The sequence below is a fragment of the Nicotiana sylvestris genome, chromosome 10 (genome assembly GCF_000393655.2).
Source record: "Nicotiana sylvestris chromosome 10, ASM39365v2, whole genome shotgun sequence".
Lineage (NCBI taxonomy): Eukaryota > Viridiplantae > Streptophyta > Magnoliopsida > Solanales > Solanaceae > Nicotiana > Nicotiana sylvestris.
Genome location: NC_091066.1, coordinates 927011 through 947563, shown reverse-complemented (window position 1 = coordinate 947563; position 20553 = coordinate 927011). Strand labels below are relative to the sequence as shown.

Sequence of the window (20553 nt, the reverse complement as noted above, 5' to 3'; positions counted from 1 at the left end):
AAAACAAATAATATATTGGTGAAATGACTTTCTGGCCACTTAAACTTGTATTGATTTGTAAAGCCGATACATGAACTTATATTTTTCCCATTTGAACACTTCAACTTGACGGAATGAATACTAATAAATATTTTCTGTTGAACGTGTTCTCCGATCACTCTAACATGAATGCCATGTCACATGTTTGGTCTTTATTATATGACATGTGGATTTGTGGGTCCTTTATTATTAGAAAAAAATTAATCTTTAAAATTTTTAAATTTTTTTCTTTCTCTTTTTTCTCAATAGTCCACTAACAACTCCAAACCTCAGTCATTTTCAACCACCACCATCTTCTTTGTCACGACCCAAATCGGAAGGCCGCAACGGGCACCCGATGCCTTACCCAACCGAGTACCAATATTACGTATCTTTCTTATCATACCATCATGGGTAAATGGGTCGGAAGGGTTGTCATGATATAACTAGAATAAAACATAAGGGAATACTTGACATAAGACGACCCAACATGTAATACAAACTTATACATGTGACATGCTGTCCTATAAGACCAAAATGAACACTGAACATAGGCCGATAAGGCCATACAATCTTTCATATACATGACATCCGTCTACAAGCCTCTAAGAGTACATACACATTATAAATGTCGGGATAGGGCCCCGCCATACCAATCAATACATGTCCAAATCGTACTAACTAAATAGGCAACTCCGGAGCAAGAGGAGTGCACCAACACCTTCTGTTGAGTTGATAGTCTACTATGAGGAATCTCATTCCTTTCATCCTTTTACCACATTCCTCATTTACTATTCCATAGTTACCTCTTCATCTTGGCATTTTTTCACATCTTACTCGCCTTGCGGTAACGTCTCTATACCGGGGATAATTGAATTTATTACGCACAAGGGTGACACTTAGTGTAACTGGCACACTTAGTCCCTTAAGCTTAACTCTGCTCCACGTGCTTCCTTTAGGGAAGCATCTTCCTGAATGATCTTTAAAGGTTATTCTTTTGTTGTCTATTCTATTATTGTCGGAATATCTCTGAAATTCTCATGATATCAACTATTATAAAATCCTTCAGTCCCTAATTCATGTTCGATTTTTATTATCTTATTTACTATCCCATACTAAATTCTATTACTGCAGGGGTCTAATTTTTCCTTCTGGTAATCACGTTCGAGTCACCAACTCAGTTCTCGAATGAGGATATAGCCTTTGGCCTATACTCTTTTATTGTCTCAAGGCTTTTCACCTCTTGTCTTTTCCTTCACTAGACTATAGACTATATCATTCTGTCATAATTTGGTTTACCATTATAATCCATTTATCACATCTTACTCATAATGTTTCAATTACTCTCTTCTTATTCTCCGACTAATATTTATGTCTATCACTTTATTCTGATAACTTAAACAAAACATTATTTCAATTTTAGCTCCCCTTGCTTTATCCACTGACTCTTTAGGTCGCCTAACATTCTCTCTTTACTAGGGACGGGAGCCATACAAAGGTAAATATTTATCCCTTTTAGGATTCCAGTGCCAATCTTCTAAATTTTCCACAGACATTCTAATATTCATATCTAAATGTACTATTCTAGATTGCACCATCGGGGTGATTCACAAGGAGAACTATTAGCACATTTGCAATATCCTTCAGAAATGTTAGCTAATGATAATGATCCATCTACCATTTTAGGTTACTCTAACCCCAACTGGATCTTGCTATCCCTTTCTTCTCTTAAACTATATTTGTCAACTCCCATAGGGCATAACTGAGATGAGTGTGGCCAATTGTACATACCTTTGTTAATGTTGAAGGTAACTCAAAATGCTTATATTTCTCTGCTTGAATTGAAATATGATAATCTTCATTAGCTGGGTACCTCGTACTCTTTTTTCAAGTTCCTTCTTTTACTTATTGAAACTTGTATCCACCTCCTGATTCTCTCGTCTCTCTTTACCATATGGGTGGATAGATATTCATGCCTTGGAGCTCCTTATCAAGAAGCTCACACATCTTAGTACACACATGATTTGCTGAACACCTTACATTTACTCATCATAAGCATGATGCAAAATCGAGTTCCTCTAACTCAGCTATTCCAGAGCCACATTCAATCTCTTATCAACTATCTTTGTGGATGTAGGTATCGTTGTATTACGACTAAAGTCAAATTTAGAAGTTTGAATTCTTACAACTGAGCTTTACCACACGATCTAGAATAAGGAGAAATAGTGACAATCCTAAATGCCCTATAGCCTCCTGCTTATAAGTGCGATGTACAATACACCTATAAATAAGACTTTACTAGACACGGCTTGTAGACTCTCTAGGACAAAATTGCTTTGATACCACTTCTGTCATGACCCAAACCGAAGGGCCGCAACGGGCACCCGATGCCTTACCCAACCGAGTACCAACATTACGTATCTTTCTTATCATACCATCATAGGTAAATGGGCCGGAAGGGCCGTCATGATATAACTAGAATAAAACATAAGAGAATACTTGACATAAGATGATACAACATGTAATACAAACTTATACATGTGACATACGATCCTATAAGACCAAAATGAACACTCGTATACTGAACATAGGCCGACAAGGCCATACAATATTTCATATACATAACATTTATCTACAAGCCTCTAGGAGTACATACACATTATAAAGGTCGGGACATGGTCCCACCATACCAATCAATACATGTCCAAATCATACTGACCATATAGGCAACTCCGGAGTAAGTGAAGTGCACCAACACCTTCCGCTAAGCTGATAGCCTACAGGGAGGAATGTCAGCCTGTCTATCGAGACCTGCGGGCATGAAGCGCAGCGTCCCTGGTTAAAAGGGACATTAGTACGAATAAAGTACTGAGTATGCAAGGCAGAAAAGCATAAACAAAAACAACAATGTAAATGAGAGATAGAGGAGATACAACCTTAATATATGAGTGCCTTTAGGGCTACTGACGCGAAATGCATAATACATATATATACGTAAACTTTTAAAAACATATGCATATGTGCGCATCATCATCATCATATCGTATCGGGCCTTAAAGAGGACTCAGTAAAAACATACCCGGGCATCATAAGTCTCGGTAGAATCGTACTCAGCCATGTGGAGCTCGGTCAACCCAACTGATCAGTGGTTGCACAATAGGTGTCATACCCGGCCGAATATAGCGCGACTTGGTAGAGTAAAATAGATACTACTCCCTCCGGTTCACAATAAGTGACCAATTTGCTTTTAGCACACCCATTAAGAAAATACTAAAATTCTATACAAAAATACCTACTATGACTAAACTATCCCTAATTAAACATTTAATGTGAGGAGTAAGAATTTTGTTTAGGGATATGTACATAGGGGTTATTTTTTAAAAAAAAATCGAATTCTTTCTTGATTACATAACTGGACACTTATTTTGAACCAAAATAAAAAAATAAATCGGTCACTTATTGTGAAACGGAGGGAGTATATATAATGCATGCTAGACTCATAGAATCATGTTCTAAAACCTTTCGGAGTAATTTAAGGTTGTTGCACCTTCGATTAACATTACGGACATCCATACCCTCAATATGAACCTCAGTAGGATTCAAGAATCATACACACCTGCTTAGAATAACTTTATAAGGAAAGAACAACATGGACAACCTTAGTTGCTAGGAGTAGATCCGTTATGAAATAGCGTATTCATTTCACTTTAGATCATGCCAAAAGAAAGAAGGAAGCGCCTTAACATACCTTAAACCCGTTGGGTCCTTAATACCTTCCAAGCAACTCTGCAAACAAGTCAACTCAATCTATCATAGTATACGGAGATTCAAAATCAGTGCTGAGCCAAGGCTAAGTCTGTAACTTAAGCTAGTAGCTCATTTATGTAAATTCGAGCAGCATATCCCCTATAACAAGGGTCTCCTCCAATACCATATACCAACAACAACAACCAGAGAAATCCATCAATATATAAATATCAATAACAAGACACCATATAACAACAACAAGTCACAACTACTTCACGACGAGCGTCAAACTCCGATTGTAATCCTTATAACCCATATCACCCTTTATAGATTACTTACATTAACTTAACAGTATCATTAACATGAAAATGAAGTCATTCATCAATGATTCCATCCTTATACCATATATATATAACAAAGGAAACATCCCTAAACTCCAACTATCTTCAATTAGTAACTTTATTCACTAGTTCATGTCTTCTCCATCCATTTAACTTAATCAACATCAAGATAACCTTAAGCACATGAAAGAACACAATACACATACCTCGTACAGTAACTTCAAGTCTAAATTCAAGTTATATTTAGCTTACAACAACCCTCAATGGCAATACAACACCATAGAAGTGACTTAAGCTAATCCAAGTATTATCTTGTAGTTTATCATCCTAACAACTTAACCAACATACAAGCAAGCTTAAGCAAAATTAGTAGGCTGTTATACTCACCTTATCCAGTAACAACAACTTGGAATTTCAGCCAAACACAGGCCACAACAATCCTCAATGACAACACAACTTCTCCACTAGAACTAAGTTTTGATGTTGAAATATGGTGTAATCACTTTGCTATCACTTGAAACACTTGTGGTATATGTTTAGAAGGGTTAAGAGAAGTTTGGAGATGGAGTTGAGTTGAAAATGAGTTAAAAATAGGCGTCCAAATCATTTATAAAGTGAAGTAGGTCAACCACCGCCTAAGTGGGTCCCATTGGGAACTGCTTGCGTGGTATCGCGAAAACACAAATATCTCTCTACTCTAACATCATATCGATGAACGGTTTAATGCATTAGAAACTAGATTCGTAGATCTTCAATTTGGTAGGTAGATCACCCCATAATTCCAAGTATGTTTGGAGAAAAGCTCAGCTACATTTGACCTAATTTTCAGCAAATCTACGAATGTAACTTGTGATGACCTTTGCCAACTCTTGTTCCACAACTTGCTTGCCTTCAAAACGTAGCAAATGACTATCATACGACTAAAATAACTCATAGCATAACCTCCTTATTATGTTAAGAATCCGAGTCTCACCCCAAAGTACATGTTATAAAATTTCAAACTTGTTGACTTTCGACGAAACTTATTTTCTTCAATTGGTTTAGCTTCTAAGCTTTCCAACCCTCTTAGTACTCGTTATTCATGATCTTAAATATGTGTAACCTCCCAGGTAACATGATTAACTTACTGTATTTGCTTCCAAATATAATCTCATTTCCGAGCTTACATCAATGGCTCATGATGTATTCTCACATATGAAAACGTCGGGTGTAACATTCTTCCTCCTATATGAAAGCTTCGTCCAAACAACAATATAACCTACTGCTCTTTTCTGCTTTGACAGCCTGTGTATATAGCATGTGTTATACAGACATTATTCACAAGGTAGCAATGGATGACAACTTCAGAGTACGGGTGGGCATGGTCGTCGCCTCTTTGACTTTGACGGCGACGACGCCCTCCTCCAATTTGAGTTCTCTCTGGTGTTTAACCAACGACGAGATTCACAAAAGGGAATGGGACAAGTCCAGTCTGATCTGGAAGAGCTCAGTGAAGACCAAGAAGAACCAGATGATGCTGATGAATCGAATATCCGGTCTTGCGTTTCTTTTTCCAGTAAATCAACGCATAACAATTTGGACTATTTTTCGATTTGTGCTTGCCATCCTTGTGCATGAGCCATTTAGTGAATGAGGAAGAGAAAGGAAAAAAGAAGCGGGAAGAAGAGGGAAAGTAGGATAGAAAATGAAAAAAAATTATAGGATTGAGGAGTTGCTTGGGAAGATGAAAGAGGTGGGAGGGGAGGGGAAAAGAGAAGGTGAGAGAGAAAGGTAATTTTTTTTCTTTTTTCTTTTCCTTTCTTATTTATATTTTATTCTATTTTTAATATTTTTAAATAAAAGTAAAACTATTCATGCGCCTTGGCAGCACGATTTGCATATAATTTAGCCATGTCAGCCGTGCCACTTCCACATAGGCTTGGTCAATGGTTTAATGTGTTTATTAGTATTCATTCCGTCAAGTTGAAGTGTTCAAATGAAAAAAATATAAGTTCATATATTGGCTTTACAAATCGAGCAGAAAATTACTACACCTAATATATTTAAAGTAACAATATGATATAATACAACATGTACCAACCATCCAAATTACGTATTCATATTACGTACAAAACCCTTAATATAGTAACTCAAAAATTCATATTAAAGAATAAGAGAAAGAAAAAGAAGTAAAAGAATTCAAAGGCAAAAACCCTCCAAATTCTCCCTCTCCAATTACGAGCTGTTCGCCGCTATATATCCATTGCGACACACACATCTCCGCGTGCGAGTGTGTGAGAGAGAAACCCCGAATTTCACAGAGAAGAGCGCCACCACTCCTCCATAGCCATTTCCATAGCCATAGCCCATTGGCTGTAGCTCTCTCTCCTTCTCCCTCTCACTCTCTATTCCATCATCTCCGTCAGATAAACCCTAATTCTCTCTACCTACAGCCTGCGAAGTCATGGATTCCGAGTCAACTCAGTATCAACAAGCCCAGCTGGCGGCCATACTGGGAGCCGACCCGGCACCATTCGAGACCCTAATCTCCCACCTCATGTCCACCTCCAACGAGCAACGATCCCAAGCTGAGTCAATCTTCAACCTCATCAAGCAGAACGATCCTAACTCACTTGCTCTCAAACTCGCCAATCTTCTCACTTCCTCCCCACACATCGAGCCCCGTGCTATGTCCGCTATCCTCCTTCGTAAACTGCTAACTCGTGACGACTCCTTCATCTGGCCCAAACTCACCGAGTCTACTCGGTCCGGTATTAAGACTGTCCTCCTCACATGTATCCAGCGCGAAGAATCCAAATCGATTATCAAGAAATTATGCGACACCGTTTCCGAGCTCGCTTCGTCCATTCTGCCGGAAAATCAATGGCCTGAAATGCTGCCATTCATGTTTCAGTGTGTTACCAGCGATTCACCAAAGTTACAGGAGTCTGCATTTCTGATATTTGCTCAATTAGCACAATATATCGGTGAGATTTTGGTTCCATATATAAAGGATTTGCATTCGGTGTTCCTGCAGACACTGAATAATTCCCCGAATCCGGATGTGAGGATTGCGGCATTAAGTGCTGTCATCAATTTCATACAGTGTTTATCCAGCTCAAGCGAGAGGGATAGATTTCAGGATCTATTGCCTTCTATGATGAAAACGTTAACCGAGGCCTTGAACAGTGGTCAAGAGGCTACAGCACAAGAAGCATTGGAGTTGTTGATTGAATTAGCAGGGACTGAACCTAGGTTCTTGAGGAGACAGCTGGTGGATGTCGTAGGGGCTATGTTGCAGGTAGCTGAGGCGGAGAGCCTAGAGGAGGGGACAAGGCATTTGGCAATTGAATTTGTGATTACCTTGGCCGAGGCGAGGGAACGTGCTCCAGGAATGATGAGGAAATTGCCGCAGTTTATTAGTAGGTTGTTTGCTATTTTGATGAAGATGTTACTAGATGTTGAGGATGAAGCTGTTTGGCATAGTGCTGAAGCTGAGCATGAGGATGCAGGGGAAACGAGTAACTATAGTGTGGGGCAGGAGTGTTTGGATAGGTTAGCTATTGCATTGGGCGGTAACACTATTGTTCCTGTTGCTTCAGAACAGTTACCTTCTTACTTGGCTGCACCCGAGTGGCAGAAGCACCATGCTGCTCTCATTGCCCTTGCTCAGATTGCTGAAGGTTGTTCTAAGGTACTGATGAGATATTTGTTTCCATTGTTTATTTATCTTAAAAAGAGTTAGTCTAAATGAAACGGGCCTGAATATGTACTCTACATTCTGAGAAATATTTATCCTCAGTATATGAGGGATGAGAAAAGAAAGATATATTCATATACCCGACTAGTTGATTGATATTTATTGAGGACCTTGTCTTAATGACCTTAAAAACATTTTCACTGAATTTGTGGCAGAGTTTTGGTGCTTTTTGATGCACTCTAAGTGTATGCGTGCATCTACATTTTTGTTGTCCTACATACCCTATTATCATTACTGAATGATCTGCTTCATGTCATTTATTGCTTTCACTCATTGGCCATTGTTGGTATTCTTCTCATTACTGCCTAAAGCTAATCCTGTAAAGAATTGCGTTTTACTTTGCGTGTCAAAATGGTTTTTCTTTGACTTATACTTTTTAAAACATTTTAAACTTTTTTCAACCATGAAAAACTGTGCTTTGAAGAACTTTTTTTGATTGGTATATGCTTTGGAGTATTTTAAATGTAGTTTCCAGATACCTAACCTTTTTTAAGAGAAAAAAGAGAAGTCAAATAAGTTATGTCTGAAATTAAGCAATGTTGACCTTGTACTCCAAAGCCTGCCATTCTTTTTGGGACGAGTGGAGTATTTTTTATAATCTAACTACTGTTGGTTTGTTGGACTGTTACCTGCTGTGGTGCTCGTCCAAGTGTTTATTTACAATTGCTGGATTGCATACTCAAGCATTGTTTGTTTGTTGGACTGAACACTTCTGCTTACTCTTTTATGGTTTTTAACTTGTTATCTTTGACGCTGTGCCTTTCCTGTAATAGGTGATGATTAAGAATTTGGAGCAAGTGGTCAACATGGTTCTCAATTCTTTCCAGGATCCTCATCCTCGAGTGAGGTGGGCAGCTATTAATGCAATTGGCCAGTTGTCAACCGACTTGGGTCCAGATTTGCAAGTTCAGTATCATAACCGTGTATTGCCAGCACTAGCGGCAGCTATGGATGATTTCCAAAATCCACGAGTACAGGTTTGTGTTGGTGGCATGGTGACCCCGTATTAGATTCTGTAGCTTTTGTGAAAATGGGTCTTCAGCAGTAGCAGAACATAATATTTGACACATGGGAATTGTTTTTTGTTTCACATGTGGTTGGAGGTCTTCAAATGGTTTGATTTCATCCCTGTTTGGTTTTCAATTGTGTTGCTACATCTACTTAAGAAAGAGATATTACTTTAGCCCCGGGCTTTGGTCTAGTGGTAAGAGCACATCACATCATGTGTGGGTTAGGCACATGTCTTGAGTTCGCACCCTTCCACAGACAAAAGCATGGTATTTAAGTGGAACTGTGTCGGGGATTTCTCGGTTATAAAAAAAGAGATATTACTTGAGTATATTTGGTTGATCATTAGCGTGGTCATTTTTTTGGTTTGATCAAATTTAGAATGATAGATTACTTTGTTATTTATATGTTAACCTTCCTGATTAATTATTGAGGATGATCATTTCTTTTCTCCAAAAATATATCTTCCTACACCCAACTATGGGAAATGTGGATCAATCACTCAACTTTGTGATGCGTATATCTTTACACATCTAGAATGTTAGATGATGCTTTTAAATAAACTTCTGAAATAATGTAGTTTTTGGTCTTGGCTTTTTAATGGTACACTGCATTTCCAATTATTTAGATATTTACTCTGAAGTGACAAGGGTGTTTAAGGTACTATGTTAAGTGTTTGGCTTAGATGCATGCAACACGAGCACTAATTTTTCCTTTTGCAATTTGGGATATTCACAGGCACATGCTGCATCAGCTGTCCTCAACTTCAGTGAGAACTGCACGCCAGAAATTCTGACACCTTATCTAGATGGAATAGTTAGCAAACTTCTTGTGCTTCTGCAGGTATGACAAACAAGAGAACATCATATTATATACTCGCTATTGAAAAGTTCAAGAGATTCATGATTTCTTTTTCCTTTTTAATATCTTCTGAAACACAGAATGGCAATCAAATGGTGCAAGAGGGAGCATTAACTGCTTTGGCTTCCGTAGCTGATTCATCCCAGGTGTTACCTTGTTGTGTTTTTTTTATGAGTACCTTGTTGCAGTTACTCTGTCCATTATATCTTGAGTTCAGTTTGGATGATAATGGCTAATACATGATGTTTTAATAGGAGCACTTCCAGAAGTACTATGATGCTGTAATGCCGTATTTGAAAACTATCCTTGTAAATGCAACTGATAAATCTAATCGCATGCTTCGAGCCAAAGCCATGGAGTGCATAAGTCTGGTAGGGATGGCTGTAGGCAAAGATAAATTCAGAGATGACGCAAAGCAGGTCAGTATGAGAATATGAACGTATGGCCATGATAAGCTTCCTGCCATGTTCTCCAGTTTTAACTTGAGATAGAACTTTCTAGTTTTATATGGTTAGACACATCTGTTAGTGCCCTTATAGATATGTGGCTTCATTCGTTTTTTATCCAGATTGGTCCAATTTTCAAAGCATTATACCATAGAGCTTATTCTTAAAACTTTGTATTCATTAAGGTTATGGAAGTGCTTATGTCATTGCAAGGATCACAAATGGAGACAGATGACCCTACTACTAGTTACATGCTACAGGTATGGGTACATCACTTGGTTTTAAATCTGGGAGCTTCATCTTAACGTGGTCACACTACATTTTTTGTTACATTGTAGGCTTGGGCCAGACTTTGCAAGTGCTTGGGACAGGATTTCCTTCCATACATGAGTGTAGTCATGCCTCCTTTGCTTCAATCTGCTCAACTAAAGCCTGATGTGACCATATCATCTGCAGATTCAGACAATGAACTTGATGATTCAGATGACGATAGGTAAATCTTTTAGAATGAAGTTTGCCTCCTATTTAATTTAGAAAGTTATTGACATTCCTCTAAGTTCTGGTAATTATTATATTCAATCTTGTATAGATTTTTTTTTTTGGGGGGGGGGGGGGTTAGAAGTGGGAATTGGCAAATAATGTGCCATATGATACTTTGGGCTTATGACTTTCTCATGTAAAATTGCTAATTACTTCCCCATGCCACTAAATATGGTATATGCATATCCCACGTTTAGTATAGTTACCACGAGGGTTATTCGCACCAGTTTGTTAAAAGGTAACAGAGTCACTGTAATACTAAGATGTGATGCTACTGGTGGATTCTTTTGCATCAAATGATGTTTTCTTATGGAATTCGATTACAACTGTGACCTTTTCTTACTTTCATTAGTTTTATATAGAATAAACTTTGAGGACATTGTTTGCTATGTTAGAACTTTGGTTTTATGGATGGCCATGTAGTGGTTTAGACAATTAGAGTTTCCCAAGACTTTGTCTAAGTTTAATGTGATGCAGCATGGAGACCATAACTCTTGGGGATAAAAGGATAGGCATCAAAACAAGTGTCCTAGAGGAGAAGGCTACAGCTTGTAATATGCTATGCTGCTATGCTGATGAGCTAAAGGAAGGTTTCTACCCGTGGATTGACCAGGTTGGCATCATTAATTACTTGGATGTTTTATATGGCATTGAGTGAAGTCTTTTGTTGCATTTCGAGTTAAACAAGTATGCTGATTCTTGAAACAGGTCGCTCCTACATTAGTTCCGCTTCTGAAATTCTATTTCCATGAGGAAGTCAGGAAAGCTGCAGTTTCGGGTGGGATTCTGTTATATCTTTTTTATTCTGCTCTAGTTTGGTTATCTGTAATTTTTCCAATTACTGAAATGATACTGTATATTGGTTATAGCTATGCCGGAGCTGTTACGGTCTGCTAAACTGGCTGTAGAGAAAGGGATTGCTCAGGGCCGAAATGAGTCCTACGTCAAGCAGTTATCCGACTACATAGTACCAGCTTTGGTGGAGGCTTTGCATAAGGTTGACTTGAACTTGTTAATTTTTTTTTATTTTTTTTTTGAGATTTGTTGTGTTGCTTTTATTTTTGCTCTCGGAAATGATTATGGTACTTTGGGTTTGGATTGCTAGTTAGTAACAATTCTGCTTCTATCCATTACAGGAGCCTGATACCGAAATATGTGCAAGTATGTTGGACGCATTGAATGAGTGCCTACAGGTTGGTTATTTTAAGATTGTTCTTTCTTTGATGCCAGTAACTGTAACTTCTATCGAATTATTGGTTTGCTTTCATTGAACTTTTTCTTTTTTCTTTAAATACTCAATATAATAATTTAGTTAACCATTACAGCTTAAGTTCTCGTCAGATCCATGCTTGATATAGCCTTTTTTCCGATTTCAGTGGCTTTACGAAAATCCCAAAAAAATGGCGCTCACACAGTAAATTATATATTCATTGTGTATCATTCTAACCTACTAGTACACCTTTTCCCGAGATTTGAAATGAGGCAGTTAGCAAGGTTTAATTGGGATATTGTACTTCAAGCAAAAGAAAACCACTTCAACTCTTACAGAAGAGGGCTTCTGTTCCAGCAGAGCCTCCTTTTTGAGTAAATCTGGAGTTATCTAGCAGACTAGCACAACAGCTGTTGCACTTGAAAACTACGTTAGTCTGGTCACAACTAGAAGTTGGTGGCATTAGCAGAAGGCATGGTGGAGCAATGTTGATAGACTTCCACTGGTCTTTTCTGGATTATTTGGAATGAAAGAAATAGAAGGTTATCTGATCGATCTATCAACTATTAAAAGATATCTATTCCAGTTATACTTATGGTGTAAAGAAAGAAACACTTGTTAGTTAGGTTGATCTAATGAATGACTGGTTGAACCATCTCAGCAATTTGTACATATTTTTGACACCATTTTGGCGCGTGATTACTTGAAGATTCTGCTTTGTCAAAAGAATGATGTAGACTTAACAAATTTCCTGTTTATTGATAGTCTACTTTGTATAAAGTGAGTTATAGTTTATATGAGTTGGTCATAAAACTTGAGAGAGCTATAAGACGTCTTGGGGAACAATTAATTACTAGAAGCCTGGAAATGGTTGTTGAACTTGCACTTCCAGGACCTAATTATGTCTTGAAACATATATGAATTTGCTCTTACTCCTTGGATGCTTTATATTTCAATCTTATTATGAATTTTTCTCTGGACTTCTTCAGATATCTGGACCACTCCTGGATGAAGGGCAGGTCCGAAGCATTGTGGATGAGATAAAGCAGGTCATCACGGCCAGTTCAAGTCGAAAGAGAGAACGGGCAGAGAGAGCAAAAGCTGAAGACTTTGATGCTGAGGAGAGTGAACTGCTCAGGGAGGAAAATGAGCAAGAAGAAGAAGTATTTGACCAAGTATGTTTGACATAAGATTGAAGCTCAAGAATGAGTGGTAGATAAGTTTATCGCTATACATGTCTTTCACATTTATCAGGCTTATCTTATTGAAATCTGTATAGGTTGGTGAAATATTGGGTACACTGATCAAAACATTCAAGGCAGCTTTCTTACCCTTCTTTGATGAGCTCTCATCATATCTAATGCCTATGTGGGTAAGTATCTTGCATGGTTTCCAATGTAACACTTGCAAAGTAATTTCTTTTAATTTGGTTAAATATCTCATTTGTATTAACTTCCCCTCCTGCATCTATTAAGGGCAAGGATAAAACAGCCGAAGAACGGAGAATAGCAATTTGTATCTTTGATGATGTTGCAGAGCAGTGCCATGAAGCAGCTTTAAAGTAAGTCTATTTTCTGCAGGTTGTCTTTAATTGGAGCTATTATGATGTGAATTTAGACGCAACTGTTTCCTCCTTTGCGATCTAGGTATTATGACACATATCTTCCTTTCCTTTTGGAAGCATGCAATGATGAGAGCCCGGATGTCAGACAGGTTTGTGTATGCTAAATGGTTGTGGCCTACTTTAGACAATTTGAAATGCTAATTCATTTATCTGAACCCCATTAATGTCATATCCAGGCTGCTGTATATGGACTTGGTGTATGTGCAGAATATGGTGGCTCTGTTTTCAAGTCTCTAGTAGGAGGTATTGTATGGTGTTGGAAACCTTTCCTTTTTTTCCTGGAGCAGTAGGGAGGGCGGCATGTGTAATGTGCTCTATTTTAACTTCATTTCATTACCTTAATTCAGAGGCTCTGTCAAGGCTCAATGTTGTTTTAAGGCATCCGAATGCTCTACATCCTGAGAATGTAATGGCATATGACAACGCTGTTTCAGCATTAGGGAAGATATGTAATTTTCATCGTGATAGCATTGACTCGGCCCAGGTATTTTTTCTGTAAATCCTAACTTTATTTTGTCAATGTGCGTGCAAATCCTACAATTTTAGCTAGGTTATGCTTGAAACAAATTGTGCTTGGATTGAATGGGTGAGGCGTTATTATTCCATTTTGCAATGTGTCAATGTTCAAGCGTTCGGAACACTTCTAATAACTATTTCAGTAAGAGTAGAAACTTTAAATCTAATCTAATTGGTGATTGGACGGCACATAACTTTTTTTTATAAACAATTTATGTTGCTTTTTAGTGAGAATGGAAAGCAAGCAACTTCTATGTTCCATCAATCACATACTTTATAGTTTCTTTAGTCTTATTCGCTTAACTTTATACAAATTTCTTTAATTTTTCTATAACACCAGCCTTTGCTTGTTGTTGGAGAACCTTGTAATGTTATTGTGATTTTTTTGATTCTCACACCAGAGACTTTTTGGCAGGTTATTCCTGCTTGGTTGAATTCCCTGCCGATAAAAGGTGACCTGATCGAAGCCAAGGTTGTTCACGACCAACTTTGTTCAATGGTCGAAAGGTATTGGATCGGTTTGCTGTAACTTGTATCCTGTTCATAGGTCATGGATCAAAGATGTCAATCAATTTGTTGGTGGTGTTAAGCTATAGTTGTCTTGGGTTCTGTGAACTGATGGGTTGTTTCACTTATTTTCAGCAATTGTTTAATTGCTCCACATATTATCATTAGTTCCATCTGATCCAAATGTGCATATATGCAAATGAATTGAATACAAAGTCATGGGGCACTTGGTCGGAAAACTGGTGTAACTTTTTTTTGCAATTCTGTAGTTTGTTTTTCAGGCTTCAAAAAAATAATTCTAATTTGAAAACCCTGAAAGGCTACTTTCAACCAATTCTCCAACCAAATGCCAATAATCTAGTTTTAGCCAAACATAAGATTTGAGCAGCATTTTAATAATGGTTAGGAGTTTAGCATTCTAGTGGAGCTGCAAAGACATTTTTAGTTTGTTTGTTACTTTGTTTAGGTCCTATGAAGCTTCTAAATACATTGAATAGCTACTCAATTTTTTTTTCTTAGTTGCTCTGGATTCTATTCTAGATGCTACTCACATATGATGTTTTATTTCACAAGTAGCATAGTGGAAAGCGGACAAAACGAGCTGTTCCCATAGCGTTACATAGGTTTAGCTTAGCCCTTGCTAAGGATTCAATCCAGGGACGCTTGGGACCATCTCTGCTAATAAGGTTTAGTTTTGATGATAAAATATTTGTCAAAGAAAATATTCCCTCTAATAAAGTTGGAGTATATTAACCCTTTCCTCATAACATTTGTAAGTCTCTTTGAGCTATGGCTGTTTTATCGGTCAAGGTTATCTTGACCTGCTTTGACAGCAGTCAATCTACTGTTCCTCTCTGTGTCAGGTAGCTTGTCATCTAATTCTTTATGTTTTTATCATATTTTCCTGCTTGCAGGTCAGACAGAGAGCTTCTGGGTGCCAACAACGAGTACCTCCCAAAAATTGTTTCCGTTTTTGCTGAGGTTAGCTATTTACATTACCCGTTTAGGTTGATACTTGTCATCAGAAAATAGCATTCTTCAAACAACCCCAATTCTGAACCAGTAGTTGTTGGATCAATTGTTCATTTGAAATTCAAGGATGATGCTTATCCTATTTTGTTTTCTTTTTTCTCTTTTGGATTCTTGTTTTCTTTGTTTCGGTTGGTAGTGGAGCGATGGAAACATCTTTTTCAGTCTCTCTTTTGATACTTCACCGATAGTTGTCTTTTGTTCAAGTTGTCTTTCACCCTCTGTCTATGCCCATTTTTTAGATAGATGATTGAAAATCAAGAATTTTGTTTTTATTGGCCATTGCCATGTTGTAATGTGATTTTTTTCCATGTAGGTTCTATGTGCCGGTAAGGATCTGGCGACAGAGCAGACTGGTAGTAGGATGATTACTCTGTTGAGGCAGCTTCAGCAAACACTACCACCAGCCACCCTGGCTTCAATATGGTCATCCTTGCAGCCTCAACAGCAGGTAGCACTGCAATCAATGCTATCGTCGTAATGCTGTGGAAGCTAACAAGCTTTTCTCCAATACGATGAAGCTGCCGGACCTGTAGCTACGTGTGAATCAAATATTTGATACTCCATTCTTTCTCATTAATGTCATTCATTTGGGCTTGAGTCTGTGTCGACTTGCTGTTGGTTTGGCAAAGTATGCGAGCAAAGTTGGAAACCTTTATATTTTGTCTGTAGAATGTGTATATTAAAAGTTTTGCGGTTGAGTCTTGCTTCAGTAAGGATAGGAGCATTAATGAACATGGTTTGCGAGAGGTTTTATTGGTCAAATGTGTAAGGTTCAAGGGCTGTCAGGGAGACTGCACTTGTCACAGTTTTGGTCCAGTCATCTTGTTTTCATTATACATTTTGATATTATGAAAGAGTACATTATAAATGGTGATTCATTTGTTGCTTTGTTTGTGATTATTTCATGCCTTTATCAATCTGTTTATTCTTCCTAAAGTTATATGTGAATACCACTTCAGCTGTACTCCTGTTACAGTGCCTTGCATTGCTGTTGTAATACATGTGAGACAATCGGATCATTTGCAGCCTGCCCTACGTGTGAGAAATTGAAGGCAGTGATTGGAATTGCAGAGGTGGTTACTTGCCATAAAACTCCCTATCAACTACCGTCTCGACTCTTTAGTTTTAAATCCTTTACACAGTGCATTGTTGTGTAAAAAATGTGTAGTTATGTCATTGGCTATTTGGCTTGTAATAGGCAGTAGGCTGTGTGAGGGCAATGTTGAGGGGACTGGGAAACACTGCACCATTTTGGTGCAGTCAAAGGCTTATTTAATTTGCATAAAAATCTGTCCCTCTAGTCTATTTGACGTTATAGGCTTCACCTGCTATTATTTTAGGCATCTACTCTTAAATTCTTGCGTTTGTCATATGAAGGGTTACTACATGTTTACTAGAAGGGTTAAGATATGTATGCTTCTTAAAGTACCATAGAACCTTCAGTATCCTATGGTTGAAGGCTTAGCCTTCAGAATTGTAATATTTTTTGGTATGTTGGAAATTAGACTCGTTTCATCCTTGTATAAGATACGAACTTTTCTTAAAACATGAATAGTAGAAATAGACAAATACTAACTATATCTGTTGAGAGCTACCTTGGAAGCCAATTAAATTTGTCACCACATGTGCTCTAAATTTCATAATTCACATTGAATTCTTCATTTTCACTCACCAAAATTACTGTATAGCGTCTTTGAGAGCGTCAACCTTTTATTTTCACTCTTCGTTGTCAGTTCATAATTTATTAAAGGCAGCCCACTAATCAAGCAAGTCATTATACGAATTTTTACCTCATATAACAAAGGTTAACACCTCATTTATTTTAAATAAATATTATTTTAAAAAAATTATATTCTATAGATACCTTTTAAGGTTTATAGCAAAATATTTAATTTTGGTTACCTCCTAATCCTAAGCCACTAAATACACTAATCAGTTACACTAATTTCTTTCTCTCTCTACTTTGATACATCCCATTCTCTTCCCCATCCCATTAAAATTTTCGATCTCCTCCTCCTTCCACCGGATTTGTAAAAAACCCACTTCAGAAATTGCTCCGGCTCCCGCATCCGACGACCGCAACGGCATATTCCTACAGTACGTTTTTACTTCCGGATCCAAAATCAAACCCTCCAATCTTAAAAATCAACCCTACAAGTTTCAGTCCATTTTAAGCATAATAAACAAATGGGCTTGACGAACTAAAGTTATGGAGAGTCTTTGTTAGATTTCAACACGATGAGCTTTTGGTCTCTGCTTCTAATGTTGTTCTTGCTGATGGGTCTTCTTTTCCTGTTAATATATGTTAAGGCTTGTCACTGTCGTTTTCCTTCCAATTCTCCTCCTAAACTCGTTCCTCACTGCTGTATAAATTTGTTCCACTAGCCTCGTGAATATCGTCCCTGTTAATTGAAAATATTGAGATATGGATGTTGTAGGATGATTTTCTGTTAATATATGTCAATGTATTTTCATGTATTTCATTGTATTAATTGTAATTCAATGTATCTTGTTGTATTCCATGTATTTCATTGTATTCACTGTCTTTTTTCTCATTGCATTTCAATGTATCCCGTTGTATTTTATGTATTTCATTGTATTCACTGTCTCGCTATATGCCATAAATGTATTCATAATTATTTTTAATTAATATAATTTATGTATTCAGATGTACTATATAATTTCTCTGAAGATTGCTATATTTTTGGGGTATTTTTCGGTTGAAAAACTTTTTTATAACTGAAAATACAAAATTTGTGTGTTATAATTGAGTTTGTTGAGTTATATTAAGAGTCTATTATATTAATTGATTCACTTTCCCTTTTAAAAACAGTGTAATCCCCTATTTCACGTCGTCAATACAGTCGAATACACTCGAATACAACAACTGATTAGCTGGACTTCCCTGATTCACTCCTATTTTTGCTATTGTATTCATGAATACAATAGCTTAAATACATCAAATACATCTTATAACCACATAAAAGGTATCTATAATCCGTAATATAACAAATGATATCTATAGATGGTTAATTACTACTAAAAGATAGTGCTTTATGAAAATTTTCCGTCATTATATCATGATGTGGTTTGGCGTGGAAATGACACTAGGTAGCCACTTTTAGGCATGTTGTTTAAAATATATCCACAGTTTACAATGTATTTAAAGATTAGCTAATTTCGCTCAAATTTCAGAATACAACGTCCAAGATTAAACCTCAAAGTTCAAACTTCAGAACATCGTGTCCTAAAGTTCGAAAATTGTGTCGAGAAGTTCGAATTTTATGTCCTGAATTTTAAATTAGCAGCTCAAAAATTCAGGCTACTAAGTCGTGAATTTCCAAATTCAGGATACTTAGGGTGTGTTTGGTATAAAGGAAAATATTTTTCAAAAAATGAATAAGATTACTACTTGTTTTCCAAGAAAATATTCTGTTATACCAAACACACTCTTAGTCCTGAAGTTTGGATGAAATAACTAATCTTTAAATACATAAAAAATTATGAATATATTTTAAATAGCGGGCTAAAAAGTAGTTATTGCTGTACTTCGCAGGCACTCGTTGTCAATATTATGCTCTACTAAGATGCCAATTTGCCTTCTTTGGATGATGAATAATGCCATTATCATTAGTAACTAAAATTCTAAAGCATAAAATCATCTTTCCGTTTAAGACTAGTTTGAAAAGGAAGAAAGATTGTGCGTTTTTCACAATTACTCTATTATTTTCTCCCATTTCATTCCCTTTGTTCAAACTAGTGGACATCTTGATCTTAAAAAACGTGGAATAATAAATTTCTATATCCCATCAAATATCTATTACTAATGTGAAAATAAGAACAAGGTAAAGAATTTTCATACTACTATTATACTTGAGCAAGTTGTAGTAATTAATATGCCTAATTTAAGTTACTAATCCACAGACCATTATTTGTAATTATCTTTTAAGTGATTTAATTATGAATTTTTTTTAAACATCTATACAAAGTAAACTCTGATGTTACTAATGGAACTATTTCAATGCAATTCCTATGCTATTTTTTTCTCCAATAGTAACAATCACAATAAATTTGATAAAATAGTTTATATAGTGGAGTAGTAAAGAAGCAAATGTGTGTCTGTAATGTGTATTCTCGACCAACAAATTCATAAAAGTTAGTAAAATTATTCTATAATTTGGTAGGAAAAGAAAAATTCTCTTTACCTTTTGTTATTTATTTCCTATTCTAAACTCACGAAGATATTTTCAAAAGTTAGTAATCAGAAAAGGAAAAGAAAAAATCAGAATGACATTAATAACCTGTTTGGCCAAGCTTCTCAAGACAAAAAAAATGTTTTTTTTCCCAAAAACACTTTTTTCCCCTAATTTGAGGTGTTTGGCCAAGCTTATTTGGAAAAAAAAGTGCTTTTGGGAAGAAGCATAAGCAGTTTCAGAGAAGCAGAAAAAAGTAGCTTCTTTCCAAAAGTAGAAGCAGAAGCAGTTTTGACTTTTCTTCTTACCTAAAATACCCTTAACAAAATATAGTATATACCAAAATAACCCTTAAACCTAATACTTAGGATATTAATTTATAAATATTTCTTCTTATTTTTAGGAAACTTTCTAATATATAGTGACTTTAGGGATGAATGCTTTTATATTTGTTGAAGGAATTTTAATATATTTAACTTATATTAAAAGAATTAAGTATTTTTTAATTTTATTTTCATATTTTACTTAAATAAAATGATTTTTTTAATTATTGCATGTAATAACAAAATTTTGATATTATTTATTTACTTATAATATTAATTATTAAGTAAATCTATTCATGTCCTTATTCGTAATTTAACACTTAAAAACACTTTCTAAAAAGCTTGGTCAAACACAAATTATTTCTCAAAATTGCTTTTCAGATTGATTAGCCACACATAAACTGATTCTTCAAAAGTACTTTTAAAAAATAAGTTGATTTCTCCAGCT

General features: G+C 36.4%; 1 protein-coding gene across 1 annotated transcript; it reads left to right on the top strand.

The window, feature by feature from the left end:
• The first annotated feature begins 6300 nt into the window (after positions 1–6300).
• Positions 6301–16489, top strand: LOC104238646 (uncharacterized). Its single transcript, XM_009793066.2, has 20 exons — positions 6301–7779; positions 8619–8822; positions 9592–9696; positions 9795–9860; positions 9969–10133; positions 10346–10420; positions 10499–10653; positions 11178–11313; positions 11409–11478; positions 11570–11697; positions 11837–11893; positions 12900–13085; positions 13190–13282; positions 13386–13471; positions 13557–13623; positions 13711–13777; positions 13882–14018; positions 14466–14557; positions 15472–15538; positions 15903–16489. Exons 1-20 carry the CDS (start codon positions 6550–6552, stop codon positions 16065–16067), a joined length of 3351 nt encoding a protein of 1116 aa, XP_009791368.1. The 5' UTR covers positions 6301–6549; the 3' UTR covers positions 16068–16489.
• Positions 16490–20553: the final 4064 nt, after the last annotated feature.

Excerpts from the sequence above, each read along its gene's own strand:
- LOC104238646 (XM_009793066.2), top strand. The coding sequence starts at position 6,550 with ATGGATTCCGAGTCAACTCAGTATCAACAAGCCCAGCTGGCGGCCATA. Across the intron at positions 7,780-8,618 it reads TTGCTGAAGGTTGTTCTAAG|GTGATGATTAAGAATTTGGA; the intron begins GTACTGATGAGA and ends TTCCTGTAATAG. Across the intron at positions 11,479-11,569 it reads CAGGAAAGCTGCAGTTTCGG|CTATGCCGGAGCTGTTACGG; the intron begins GTGGGATTCTGT and ends TATTGGTTATAG.